We start from the raw sequence: 15,157 nt of genomic DNA on the forward strand, positions 1-15,157 counted from the left end.
TAATTTCAAAGTTTAGTAGTTGATGCAGCAAGTCAGAAAGTCACCAGAACTTCAAGCCAGGAATCCTCCACTGCGGGCCACAAGCTGAAGGCTGCAGCAGTCAGTGACACAGACAGTAAACTGACAATAAGTGTAGCACCTAGGATTAGGAATCTTTGAACAGATGGGGAACTGCCCCACCAACTCCTAAATGACAAATGAAGATGACGAAAAAGATTTTATTAGCAGTTAGGGAGCGCCCAGGATTCTCAATAACTGTCTACTTTCACACTTGTTCCTACTAGTTTACCTCAAACTTTCTCCCTTATTTGCCAATTTCAATTGCCATGTCCTTCTTTGTTTTTCTTCCTCTCTTTCACTCTGGTGTCCTAAAAGGGCACATCACCTACTTCAAAGAGAGAGAGAGAAAAAAAAAGTCTATCTAAAGGGTATCAGAGGAAGTTGTAGAAATGGAAAGAGAGAGAGGAAGAAAGGACAAAAATAAGGGACACAGCACTCCCAATTTCTTTTTTCTCTGGCACTGAAATGTGAAAGTATTTTCGACAGGCACTGACATCCCCTGGGCACACGGAAAGAACAGAATGGTAGCTTCTTATTGATTTCCTCAGAAACCCTGGACTGGCTACTGGCTTCCCTACACTTCGTCTGTGAGCTGAGAACTCCATCTAGGCCACTCTGGGGATTAGGCCTGTCGGCTGAGATTAGTTTCCTTTAAGACTAATGCAAACTGATCTTTGTTTCCTTTAAAACAATGAAACTGGACTCAAACACTTACAACAAGTCTCACTGTGATGATAATATGCAAGCGACAGATATCCATGACTCGGTTCAGAATCCATGAATTTCAAGCAATATTCCGTACGTCATTTCAAGTCAGCAAGAATTTTTACAGTTTGCTGTACTGGCTGGATAATAGAAAGTCCCAGTTACCCAAGACTAGAAAAAGTATGGCTAACCTAAGACACAGGCATTATCCGGTCGGCCTTCTGTATCTGTGGCTGTGAAACCTGCAGATGCAGAGGGCTGACTCTATTCATTGCACTCCATCATTTTATATAAAGTGCTTGAGCATCTGTGGATTTTGGTATCCACAGGGGCTCCTGGAACCAATCCCCCGCAGATACGGAGAGATGACTGTAATTACAAAATTAAAAGGCTTGAGATATTTCTTTACCTTGCTCAAAACTATGCTCCAGTGTGAGTGTCAATGTGGATTATAGAAAGAGCTAGGGATGGGAAGAGGAATGGGCCTTCAGTGATTTACAGACAATATAAAAAGCTCCTAAATGATCATATTTTAGCTGTAAAACAAAGTGCCTAGAATAACAGATCCATTGCAATTTGAAAATAGGAAGCTAAGCCCCTGAAAATTATTTCTTGATTTCAGTTTGAGAGATGATAAGATATGCTTTGTTTCTACAACAAGATTCACTTTAATCTTACCTCTGGTAGGCAGAATTCAGGTACAGAATCCACAAATACATGACCTGAGCACTCCTTTAGCTCCTAAAAGACATGAAAAGAAAAAATTCTAGGAAGTAATATCCAATAGATACAGCACCAAAGAAGTTTCATCCCCAAACCAAACTTTCCATGAAGTATCACAGATTGCTGGAGCTGGAGGGAAGCTGGAAGGTTATTTAGGCCCACTGTTCATTGTTTAAGCTCAGGGAGGCTAAATGTTTTATTTAGGATTAAAAAAATGCTGGCCGGTGGCTGACTCAGGACTTGAATGCACATTTCTTGATGCCTCTTCAAGGAAGCCATGTGTGGACACACGCTGCTTCCATAACTCATGACCCAAAACTTTCCAAATAATTGTTACATGGACCATACCAGCAATATCAGAATGATCTGGAATACCGATGGAAGTAGATTCCTGGGCCCTACCTAAGACCTAAGGGATGAGAAACTAAGGATGAGGCCATGAAACCTGTGCTTATAACAAGCACCTCCAGTGATTTTGTTCTGCAATTAGGTTAGGAGTCCAGGGCGTAGACAAATGATTTAGAGCCCCTTTCTCCTCCTACCAAGGTTTGAGGGGCAAATAAGGAGGGAGATGAGGAGTACAGGGTAGGGATTAAACCACCACCACCACCATTCACAAGAAAAAAGTGTACTTATAAAGAAAGAGAATTTAGTGCAGCTCCCACTCTGCCCGTGATCTACAGTATTTATTTATTTATTTTTGCGGTACGCGGGCCTCTCACTGTTGTGGCCTCTCCCGTTGCAGAGCACAGGCTCCGGACGCGCAGGCTCAGCGGCCATGGCCCACGGGCCCAGCCGCTCCGCGGCATGTGGGATCCTCCCAGACCGGGGCACGAACCCGCGTCCCCTGCATCGGCAGGCGGACTCTCAACCACTGCGCCACCAGGGAAGCCCGATCTACAGTATTTAATATGCTTGTCTTACTTTGGATTCTTTCACAAACAGATCCTGAGAAAAGGGTGTGTGAAAGCTTGTAAGGGAGGTGCTAAAAACAAACAAACAAACAAACAAACAACAAAAAATCCAGCAGGAGGAAGGGAAAGTGATAAAGGGAAAAGCAGGTGACCGATAATGGATATGTTACAAAGCTACATACCACTGCGGGCAACAGGGAGTCACTCCCACGGGGAAACTCTAAGAAACAGTGTCAAACATATACCTGGGAGTTATTCCACTCAGGAGCAAGGGACCTGGGATACTTATATAGCAACTCGCGCATTTGGGGCAGCTTTAGGAAAAAACCGTCAGGCAAAGCCATACAGGTATTGGCAGCTGGATTTATGACACAGGACACTGAAGAGACAGGAGTGGGCCACCGACAAGAGTCTGCTACAATGCCCTCAGGAGGCCACCAGAGTTGCTGCCTTCCCTTGATGACACCTGATACTGAAATCTATGCAGGAGTTTTTGCTCCAAAGTTAAAGCTATCTATGACTCTATAATGAAAACCACTAAAAGATAGACTTTGGTTGACGGTTTCCTCTTTCCGGAAAGAGAAAAATACTGTTAGAACTTTGTTCCATTGTGTTTTCATTAGTCACCAAACATAAATTTCTATATATTCATATATATGTACCTATACTTATATACTGGAGTCTGAATGATTTTACTCTCAATCTTTACCTGAAAATAAGGTATTAACTGTATGTTATTTTCCTTTTGAATTTTACAAGTCTCCTATCAGAACCTTGATAGGATATTTCCTCCCCTTGCCTTCCACTGTAAACTCTGGTTCCTCTCCTTCTCTGAGTACCATTTAACCAGTAGAGCACTGAGCCAAAGAGAGACTGAAAACCATTCTTAATTACAATGTACCTGCCAGCTAAAAACAAATGAGCAATTATGTTTAATGGAAGAAGACTCCCAGCTCCCTTAGGATGAGGTTAAAAATGATTAAAGACAAATCATGGGAAATTTCGAAGCACTGCCTGGCCTTAAATTGACTATGTAATCTTCTTCCCCATATTGCCATGTACCAGGGTATGTGCACCTCACATGACAGAGCCCCCTCTGAGGCTCTCATCCTTCCCGGCCTGCAGCAGCATATTTGCCATTCCAAGCACTTACAATGTTACTCTATTTTACTCACCACTCCCTCCTAATGAAATGCTCCCACATAGACATGCAAGTCATTTTGCTCACAATGCACAGGTAATGGGATGCTTCTGAGCCTTTCTCAGGGAACAATGATTTACAGCCAGAAGAGAGTTAGGCTGAAATTTCATCAGGTGCACAGATTCTTGATTGTCACATAATTTTTACAGTTAGCTATGAGGGAAATCTGGTTTCAAATCATGCATTTGGCTTGCGCTCGAGGTTGGGGTGTATGTACAGGAATTAATGCTGTAAAAAGAGCACCTCTTTATTTAACAACACCAATTACAAGAAGGAAATACCTTATTCAATTCAGATGAATCATTTTAAGGATCCTTACACTTATTCAGTCTTTCAATTCTGAAACCGGGGAGAGGAAGAATGATTTGGAGGCCTAAGAATGGCATGGATAAGCTTTACAGTTTTTAATCTTCCTTTACCCTCTGATTTTTTTCAGGAGAAAATTTGACTAGATTATAGTTTTAACGTTTTTTTTGTATCTCTGGTCTCTCATGTATATGTTAAATACCTAAAAACTGATCTGAGGAAGGAATTACTGTGAAGATAATCTAATGTCAAAAATTTAATAGCCTTGAAAAAAAAAAAGTAATTTGAGTCATTTACTTCAGGCCTAGTTAGTGATTAAAGTCATAATAGGACCCCAAATCCTAGATTCCTAGAACTATGTTCTTTTCTCACAACCTATAGGAGTGTCCACCCCAGGCTACCAGGATCACAGATCCTAGTCTGGAAGGCCCTTTGTTCATATTCACCTGAAAACATGCTTCCCTCCCACTCCACCAAGAGCATGCACACTGCCCGGCAGTTGAACACTCAGCTCCTCTCAGTCTGTTCTCCACAGGGCAGCCAAAGTGCTCTGAGCAGAGGAAGACACTGCCCACTGCAACCCTTTGTGGCCTCTCATCACCCAAAGAATAAGACTCAGACTTTTTACAAAGCCCTAGCTGATTTGACCCCTGACAGAGCAGTTTAAAACTCACAATGTTTGGTGGTGGGGGGGGGGGGTTGACGTTATTAAGAAAAAAAAAAGTTCACTCCTTACAGGTAGAGAGTCAGTACAGCCTCAAAATGAAATGAGCTTGGGACTTCCCTGGGGGTCCAGTGGTTGGGACTTCGCCTTCCATGGGGGGCGGAGGGGGGAGGGGTGCAGGTTTGGTCCCTGGTCAGGAAGCTGGGATCCCGCATGCCTCGGGGCCAAAAAACCAAGAAAAGGCAGTATTGTAACAAATTCAATAGAGACTTTGGGGATGGTCCACATCAAAAGAAAATCTTTAAAAAAAAAAAAAAAAAAAAAAAAAGAAGAAGAAATGAGCTAGATGCTAGATGGAATTCTCTAATAAGCATCACCACTAAAACTCTCATTGCAATTCTAAAAACAACAGTTTTCTTTTTGTGGTGATAAAATGTATTTGCAGCAGAAGTTCTTAGATTTTACACATGAGAAAACTGGATCAGTACCTGAACACTGAGACTCCTTAAAAGGCTCTTAAAAACAATAATTATCAAGTACTGAAGACTTTACATGGGATTTTTCAGGGAGAAGACACACGGGAAAAAATGAGCCCATCAGTCACATTATTATCGGGTGGCTCCGGTATGACAAGATGGCTTTCCAGTGGGTGTAGATACGCTTCAGCTAATCATTACCTTGTCCAAGAAAGCATTTCCATCCTTTAGGGACCAGCCAGGAAGATTAGACAGCCTGGGACTGCAAAACAAAAGATTAAATTATCCTAAATAGATTATAATCCTCAGTGATTTCACAATGACTGTACTGGCTCCATAAAGTGAAAAACAGTTTGAAATTACTGGCAGCAATGCCTACCCAAAATACTAATCAAAAAGATGAAAAATAACCATGTGGTATCAAGCTTAAGAATTAGTGGCAATGGAACATTAAAAAGCCAAATAGTTTTGCGCTAAATTGGGAAAATTAAAAGAATGCTATGCAGAATAATAAAGAGAAGAAAGAATGATGAGACACTAGAGCATTGTACAGTTTTCCCATCACTGGCCCTGACTTCACCTTGCTTGTGTTTGACAACAAGCCTGGGGGGAAGGCCGAATGGGACCTTTATATTGTGGATGACAAAACAGACTCAGAGGGGTCGGGCGTCTGACAAGAGCACCTAAGCTGCCTACCAGCCAGAATTCACCACTAATAAATATCTGAATTCTGCTTGGGTCCACCTTCTGGATTCATTGCTTCTAAATGAATTAGTCAACTTGTTACCTGTGGCTTGAGTTTCCAATTCTGGAAAATGAAGCTAGTTTTCCTAAGTGTTATGAAATACATACCTAAGTGAGTAATTTCTAGCAGGTGAGGTTAATTTCACATATACATTACATGAAAGAAGTCTGAATCAGAAATCATTCACTCTGGTAAGCTCAGGATTTAACTGTGTGCTATTGGTTGACCAGAAGAATTATACTGGAGGTTGAAAATGCAAATAATTCAGGAGAAAAAAAAAATGCTGGTAAAAAGAAAAACGATCAAGGCGATATATGAAGAAAAGCACACAGAAGTACAAGTTGGATGGCAAACGGATTTTTAGCACTTCAACACAAAATTAGTCTGTGAAGTAAAAATTAAAGGCGAAGTATGGGCGTGGGACTAAAAGACTCTATAATCAGAAACCAAATTAACGTGTAGTACTGAATTCTCTCTCTAAAATAAGTTTATCAAATTCTGACTTTGTAATTAGGTGGTAGGTACGAAAGTCAAATTGAAACATAGATATGTGAATATTTGTCAATCTTCTAGGAAAGATTAAAAACCTGAATAAAATATACATGCATCTAATTTTAGGAAAAAAAAGTGAGAATTTAAGGGGTAACTTTTTTTTTTTTTTTTCTGTAGTACGCGGGCCTCTCACTGCTGTGGCCTCTCCCGTTGCGGAGCACAGGCTCCGGACGCGCAGGCCCAGCGGCCATGGCTCACGGGCCCAGCTGCCCAGCGGCACGTGGGATCCTCCCGGACCGGGGCACGAACCCGCGTCCCCCGCATTGGCAGGCGGACTCTCAACCACTGCGCCACCAGGGAAGCCCTAAGGGGTAACTTTTAATTTTGACATAATTACTAGCTCATAGAAAAGCTGTGGGAATGTAAGTACAATGATGTCCCGCATACCCTTTGCCTAGATTCTCTGTTTACATTTTGCCTTTATTAATCAAAAAGTGAGAATTTTTGGATTTCTTTCTTGAGAATGAAAATTACTACTAGGAGAATCAAGTTTGGTTGGCATAAATTATACCTGAAAAACTTTTTTTTAAAACTCTGGGAGCTTTCCCAGAAAAATACTCTATTACCATTAGCTGTTTAATTCCCATCTCATTTCATAGTCACATATATACCTTCACTTATAGACTTCTAACTTCTTAAAAAATATTATTTACTATCAGATCAGATTAAAAAACCAAGCATTCTAATAAAAGTGTAATGACAAGGCAATCTGAATACTGTTCTCATTTCATGTACACTAACTCTCTAAAAGAAGTTGTAAATATCCACTTCCCTTTACAAAGAGAACTGGATCAAAGGACATGCATGCATCCTGTCTGTTCTCCATTGGACACACACAAGTCAACCTCCAAATTACAGATGACTGATTCAATTAGTTTTGTCCTCAACAAGTGATTAGAAATGGTACACTGCTTATGGGACTTCCCTGGTGGTCCAGTTGTTAACACTCTGTGCTCCCAATGTAGGGGGCCCGGGTTTGATCCCTGGTCAGGGAACTAGATCCCGCATGCTGCAACTAACAGCCTGCATGATGCAACTAAAAAAAAAAAGATCCCGCATGCCACAACTAAGACCTGGCGCAACAAAATTAAAAAACAAAAAAAGAAATGGTACACTGCTTATCAAAAAATAATTTTTAAAAAAGTAAAAATTTCAGGTATTGTGGTTTTAACTCTTGCTAAACATTTTTTACAACGTCAAAGCCTTCTATGAAGTATCTGTAGTTATTCTGGATTTGGGAAATTGCTAGTAGATGGTACTGAATGCTCAAAGTAGAGCAAGACCATGTTATAACAACAGCGCCAAAGATAAAAGGGCACACAAATGTGTCATCAGATGGCAAATGGATGCTGACTACAGAGATGAAAATATTTTGTTACTGGGGTCCAACAAGTTAACGACTAAACCATGAAGAGTTAGTAAACTTTAAGCTACCAAAGAGGAAGAGATTTATTACTTTGCTCCTAATGATTACAAAATTTGAGAGGGAACAGGAGTTACAAGGTGAAGACAGAGGGCGATTTTCCAGAAAGAGGGACAGGAAACAACCTCATCATTTGGTGAAGTACTGAAGGAGGATAAGGTATTCGTCTTCACTCATTCATTAATGAATCTTGATTTATGTGTCGAGCACTCAGATGCTGGTGATACGACCATGAGCAAAACGCGCCTGTCCTCCTGAGGGGTTAGGGAAGACAGACAGGTCAAGTAATCACACAGAGAACAAGCTGTTACGAATGATGAGGCAGCACACAGCACAAGGCACCACAAAGTCTCCTAACTAACAAGGGACTGGTCTAGGCAGCTTCAAGACTTCCTTGAGTCTCTGAAGAACGAGCTGACATCTGGATGGTAGCAGAGTCAAGGGGAAACTGTGCCAAGGGGCAGGGTTTGGAGGGAATAAAGAAAGAAGACAGCTACAAGGCCCAGGACTTTCCTCCAACCATTCTCACCAGGCTTTGGCATGGACATCTTAAAAAAAAAAAGGTTATCCAAATGAAATTTCAAGGAGGGTCCTATATGTACCCTCCCCCCTCATCCAACTAAAATGCCTTCTCTCTGTACTTCCCATATAGAAACTGGAGTCATAAATGATCTGAGAGAGGAGCTCCTGCTAAATAGGCTAAGGGAAGGTGGGTTCAGGCAGGGGTGAAGAGCCTTCCTGGCTGGAGGAACAATCTGTGTGACTGCTCCCAGGCAGGAGATAAGACTTCTTTGAAACTGAAAGAAAAGAAAGAGCAAGATACTAGAAGAGAGGCATAAAGCCTAATGTACCAAGACAGACTTGGAATTTATCCTAAAAGCAATGGAGGGGACTTCCCTGGTGGCACAGTGGTTAAGAATCCGCCTGCCAATGCAGGGAACACAGGTTTGAGCCCTGGTCTGGGAAGATCCCATATGCCGCAGAGCAACTAAGCCTGTGCGCCACAACTACTGAGCCTGCATGCCACAACTACTGAAGCCCGCCTGCCTAGAGTCTGTGCTCTGCAACAAGAGAGGCCACCGCAATGAGAAGCCCGCGCACCGCAACGAAGAGTAGCCCCTGCTCGCTGCAACTAGAGAAAGCCTGCGCATAGCAACGAAGACCCAACGCAGCCAAAAATAATAAATAAATAAATTTAAAAGCAATGGAAAAACCACTGAAAGGTCTTAAACAGGTGAAAGGTGAGATTAGATCTGTATTTCTAAAAGGTGATTTTGGAGAAAATTGACATCAAGTGCCTTCTGATAACACATACCATCATTTGTGTGGTATTCCTACCGAAAATAGTAACCCCAACCTAATTATGAGGAAACGTGAGATAAACCCATATTGAAAGATGTTATATAAAATAATTGGCCTGCACTCCTAAAAATGGCAAGGTCATGAAAGGCATAGGGACTGTGAAACTCTTCCAGATTAAAGGAGATTAAAGACGTGACCAAATGCAATGTGTGATCTGGACTGGATCCTAGACCAGTAAGTTATTTTTCTTTTTTTGCTATAAAAGGTATTGCAGTGAAATATGAACTGGTATAGCTTGGGAAATGTAAATAAGGTACACAGCTCAGATACTAGTATAGTATCGACGTTAACTGATTTTCTTTATTGTACTGTGGTTATGTAAGAGAATATCCTTCTTCTTACAAGACAGGCACGTAAGTATTTAGGTGGCAAAGGAGCATGGTATCTATCTTTCAAATGGGTCAGAAAAAACTACATGCGTATGTAATATAAAGAGGCAATGATAAAGCAAATGTGATAAAATGTCAGTAACTGGTAAGAGAAACTGGGAATTGTCTGTAACTATTCTTGCAACTTTCCCGTAAATCTGAAGCAATTTCAAAATAAAAAGTTACACAAAAAGAAGACTCTGGATTCAGACAGGGGCAAGAACAGAATGGAAGGAACTGGTTAGGAGGCTTTACCAGTAATGCCTGTAAAAGAGGAAGATGACTACCACAGTAGCACTTAAGAGGAGTAACTGGATTCTAGAGCCGCCTGGAAGGGAAAAATGACAATGCTTAATGAAAGGCTGGATGTGGGACGCGAGGAAGGGGGCATCTAAGTGAACTCCCAGCTCTCTGGCTTTTATAACAGGGTGCCATTCCCTAAGATAGGGCAGCATGGGGGGAAACCAGGTCTGGGAGGGTGTACTCTCCTCTTCCGGACCAAGTCTAATCATAAACTCAGCTTGGGGTATGGTGAGTTCTGAAGTGCTTTCAAAGGCACATCTGAGGAGAGAAACTGAGTAGGCATTTTGGATTTATGAATGTGGAACTCACATGTGGAACTTAACTAAAAATACACATTTGTAAGTTATTGTCTGGATGGTTATCGAGGCCCTGAGCATTTATTTTTTATTTTTAAAAATTTACTTATTTTTGGCTGTGTTGCGTCTTTGCTGCTGCACGTGGGCTTTCCCTACTTGCGACGAGTGGGGGCTACTCTTCGTTGCGGTATCCATGCTTCTCATTGCGGTGGCTTCTCTTTTTGCGGAGCACAGGGCTCTAGGCACGAGGGCTTAAGTAGTTGTGGCACACGGGCTTAGTTGCTCCGCAGCACGTGGGATCTTCCCGAACCAGGGCTCGAACCCATGTCCCTGCCTTGGCAGGCGGATTCTTAACCACTGTGCCACCAGGGAAGTCCCTCTGAGCATTTATTAAATTCCCTTGGTGGAGCCTCTGTGGCCAAGCACTGAATACTAAAGAATTCTCATGTGTGATGGACAGTTAGAGGAAAATGAATCTCCAAAGTAGATAGAAGAGAAAGATTCAGAGAAGTAATGAAAACCAGGACTGCATTATCATGGAGGAGAGTGATGCTGAATGGCTAAGGAGGGTGAGGATGACAAATGCGTACTATAGCTAATGACATGGAAGTCATTTGTGATTTACCAAAAGATGTTCTGGTGGTTGGTGTGGGCAAAGCAGACTGGGAAGGAGTTAGGAATGCTGAAGGGAAAAGTGGGGTTGAGAGAAGGTTAAAAAGATTCATTATTTTTTCTCCATTTTAAGTTAGAAGTGACAGCATAATTAAATGGGAAGGACTGAGTCAAGATGGAAAGATTCAAGATAAAGGAAAGATTACAACAGCGAAATGATGCAGAAGGAGAGAAGGGTTGAAATCCAGAGAAGACAAAGGGATTCATTCCTATGACAAATATTTACGGAGCAGCTACTGCAAGCCAAGAACTCTTTTAGGCACTGGGGATACAGTGGAGAGGAAACAAAATCTCTGCCCTTATAAAACTTACCTTTTAGTGGAGAAGAAAGACAATATATAAACCAAGTATGTATATATGATGTAATGAGAAGTGCTCTGAAGACAAATAAAGCAGGATGAGGGGATAGAGAGGGACTGGGGATACTATTTTAGCCAAGTGGACCTCCAAGGTTTCTGGCCTGAGCAAATGAAGACAATTTTTTGTAAGGAACTGCCATGGGCTGCTAATCATCCCATTAGTATAACCGCCCTCTGAGAGAAAAACAATGACAAGGGGAAGAGAGAGTAGAAGTGGATTCTGTATTCACTTGAGAATACAGACTTAGGTAAAGACAGGAATGAACAGGAAAGGGAAAACATGTAGCTAGGACTGTCTGCCCAACTCAGGTTTTGAACACCTAGATGATTCATGACCCCGCAGAGCATGCAGGCCCCCTTTTGGGAACCCTCAGCACACCCTGTATTTTATTTTCTTTAGTAATCATCACAAGTATATAGCTGTTTTTTGTACCACAAGTATAATTAAATCTTCAACCGTGTGATTCTTTCTCCCCTGACAGACTATAAATTCCATGAGGAAAGAAAAGTTGTCTTGTTCATGTCTGTATCCCCTGGTCTAGGACACTGCAGATTCTTAACGCCAAGTGAATGAACATCTTAATCTTTGGAAGGAAATAGACAATGATATCAGGCTATTTTAATAAAAAACATGCAGTCATTTTTGTTGAGAAATATATATGACACCTATAGTTCCTAAATCAACTCTAAATACGTTTTTTATTTTCCCTCTTCTGGATAATATCTATGGATGGTAAAAGTATTTCTAAGTCCAGGATGTGATTATAACTGAATTTTATCAGCTATGCATAAAATGTAATCTGGAATTAACTGACCTTGTCCCCATCACCTTACTGTATCCCTTATCTCTGAAAAAAGTCAATCGTTGATTTTTAATTATACTTTTCCTAGATGGTTCACGGGGCTATCATTATGAATAATCATTGCACACAGTGAAGTCTTCAGCAGTGAATGAGATATGTTAGATGGTTTAACTAGCTCGTTATGCTTTTAAGCTCTTAAATCTGCTTTAGATAGCTTTTCTGTCTCCCCTCCTTCATGCGGTATCACTTTTTGCTGCTGGGAGTATATCTGCTTCAAAAAGTTACCCACTCCTCTTATAAAGTACTGCTTCTAACTAACAGCAAGCTGGAAAACCAATCTCCTAGACGAGGTCTTAGTAAGAGTAAACAGTGCTGCCTGTAGGCCTGGGGTAATCTGTCTACTTTAAGACATGGACTTTGGCTTCATGTAAGATTCTACGATATCTACAGCTGACTAGTATGAAAACTTTGGCTTCATGTAAGACTCTATGATACCTACAGCTGACTAGTATGAAAATAATGCATAGATACCTATCGAAAAGAAATGTCAGGCTCTACGATGTCAAGTCCCTGCAAAGGCAGTTAAATGATTCTAAAATTCAATTCGTGGGGCTCATCAGTTGACCACTTATCAGCTCCTACATGAATTAGCAAGAAAGATGAAATATATATGACCTCACTTGCACTGAGGAGTTGCAGTGAGGAACATTAGTTGGAACATTTAACAGAAGCTCAGAAGAAGTTATAATAAAGAAGTCAATCAATAAATCAATACAACACTTTCCATCAACCCAGCCAAAGGAAACTACTTTGATGAAGAACATTTTTAAGGGAACAAAGTAAACTTAGCACAACACACAGGGTACTGGTCATCTTGATGCTATTGTGTACCATTTTTCAGCAAACCAAAGCTCATTTTGTCTCGGATGCGTCAGCACATACCTTTGAACAAGTGGCAAAGGAAGGAAATTGAGGGTGGAAGTCATGTCCAGTCCACAGTCCAGCATAATGGTGGTTGATTTGAATTTGAGCACATTGCATGGTAAGGTAGGGTGCCCTGACAGGCAGTACTGAAAAACAAACAAACAAATCACTTTTGTCAATAACCAGTTACAGAAAAAGCCTAAAAAATAAAGTGAATTAAATAAAGCTGATCACCTTCTCTCATTAGAGCACTGTGTAAATTCAGCTAACTTTCTATATGGCTTCCTCCCTTTTACAGCGTTGGATACCACTTCCCCTAGCATTCAGCATCCTCAAAAATCTCAGATCATACCCAGTCCTTCGTGGGGTACCAACTTACATCTCAGGCAAGTAGAGTTTTGGAGGGGCCAAGGTTATTCTAAACAGAAGGTTTCCTGGCTGTAGTTTTCTGCTCCACTCTCACATGACACTTGCAAATTCCCACTGTCCTGTCAGACCTAAGTACTGTGTAAAGTCAATAAAATTCTAAGCTGGAACCTCAAAGTGTGCTACAGGTTAGGTCTGCTCCTCTGTAAATAAGTTGGGTGACTTTCCTCCAAGAGGAAATGCTCGGGAAGGGTTAACAAACAAGCATCAGTAAGGGGGTGATGGCTCAGCCTTGTCAGAAGAAATGACTCCAAAGGACAAGTGACTTCCCTGGCGTGCAGATAGTAGGCAGGAGTGAGGGACACCCGTTCCCAACCAATCAAAAGCCTCTTGCCTGTGGCCGCAGTCCTCAGAAGTCAAAGGGGCACGAGCCACAAAGGCTTATTCAAAGGGGACTGATGAGGTAAACCAGCACACTGACCTCAAACATCCCTCAGGTCCTCCTCAATGGAGTGGGGATGACAGATACGCCACACTGAAAATTATTTACATGGCATGGACCCTGTGTCATAATTCGACTGCTGTTCTGAGGACAATGAATGAAAGAAGAGGGAAAAGACCTTTTCTCCCACTTCTCTCTTCCTCATTCCGTAGAAGCCTCCCTTGAACAGCAAAGCCCAGAGGATGGAGGAGTCAATGGTTCCCATCTCCTGACAGACACACTCTTTCGGATTCAAGCACAAGTCAGGGGAGCGCGACACCAGTGCTTTTGTCCCCACACGGCCGCCGCAGCGCACGTGAAGTCGTCGTTGCTCGTCGGTTCTGTCACTGGATAAATTTCCTAATTTTCTCCAGAAGACATTACAGGAACTGATGAGTTTTTAAAACTGCAGGTTCTAAAAGGTCCGGAGCCAAGAAATTGTGAGTATTTTGCAACCTTCTTTTTTGGCCACACTGCATGGCTTGTGGGATCTTAGTTCCCCGAGCAGGGATCGAACCCATAGCCCCTCACTGGAAGCGCAGAGCCCTACCCACTGGACTGCCAGGGAAGTCCCTTGCGAGCTTCTTTATTCCAAGTTTGTGAAAGATAATTATATTTCCCAATCCATAATTCACAACTCATGGCCTGAAAGGGTACATGGTTACTTACAATGAAAACAGTAACAAAAAAAATACTAAAAAATCCAGGAAGCATGATTTGGGTAATTATTCTTTACCTAAGTTCATTCTTTGATAGGTATCAGAACTACAGGAAAAATGTCCCTACTAATCAAGACAGAGCTATTCCTACCCCACCCTTCTCCATCTGGTTCCCTATTGCTGGCTTGGTCTTTACCCCTATCTAAGAATTACGTATTTGTTAAAGAAAAACTATCTCAAAATGAACATAAAGCACCCTGTTAAACCTGCCCCAGACATGACAGAGGACTTTCCTATATTTCTCCTTTATAAAGAAAAAAATCAGATACTCAGAAAAACCTAAAAAGAAAATAAATGAAATGTATATAATGGTTATTTCTGGGTTTAAAGATTATGGTGTAATTTTCTCCTTTCAGCTTTCTGCATTTTCCAAACGTTTGACAATGAGCATTTACCATACTTTTATAATCAGAAAAAAAAATATGATTAAAACAAAACTGAAAATTTAACCAGTCACACTGAATGACAAAATCTTTTTTATCTTCATCTTTAAATCATGGATAACAAGTTGCAGCAGAAGACAGAAGACGGACATGTAAAAGCTTCTGCTCAAAAGACTTCAGGCAAAGGAAGTTAGCCAACAGACTTTACATTTGCTCTTATCGTCCAAGGATAAAGAAAGGTGAGGAACACTTTATAAGGGCCATAACTGAATGGGAGAAACATTTGCAGAGCACCTACTGAAAGAGTGCCAGACCTTGATCTCACTAGCTCCAATTTTATGGATCAGGAAAT

General features: G+C 41.4%; 1 protein-coding gene across 5 annotated transcripts in view; it reads right to left on the reverse strand.

The window, feature by feature from the left end:
* Positions 1-15,157, reverse strand: part of INTS9 (integrator complex subunit 9) — a 110,284-nt gene that overhangs the window by 65,538 nt on the left and 29,589 nt on the right. For 3 of the 5 annotated variants that reach the window (XM_059071337.2, XM_067039992.1, XM_059071338.2), the window contains 3 exons: positions 12,875-13,002; positions 5,251-5,311; positions 1,444-1,506 (listed from right to left, as the gene is read on the reverse strand). In XM_059071337.2, coding sequence (XP_058927320.1) covers positions 1,444-1,506; positions 5,251-5,311; positions 12,875-13,002 — 252 coding nt within the window. Of the gene's footprint in view, positions 1-1,443; positions 1,507-5,250; positions 5,312-12,874; positions 13,003-13,842; positions 14,119-15,157 lie in introns of those variants that run through there. The other 2 variants (XM_067039991.1, XM_067039993.1) reach the window with 2 other exon arrangements.

Source organism: Kogia breviceps, chromosome 8 (genome assembly GCF_026419965.1).
Source record: "Kogia breviceps isolate mKogBre1 chromosome 8, mKogBre1 haplotype 1, whole genome shotgun sequence".
In the NCBI taxonomy this organism is placed as follows: domain Eukaryota; kingdom Metazoa; phylum Chordata; class Mammalia; order Artiodactyla; family Physeteridae; genus Kogia; species Kogia breviceps.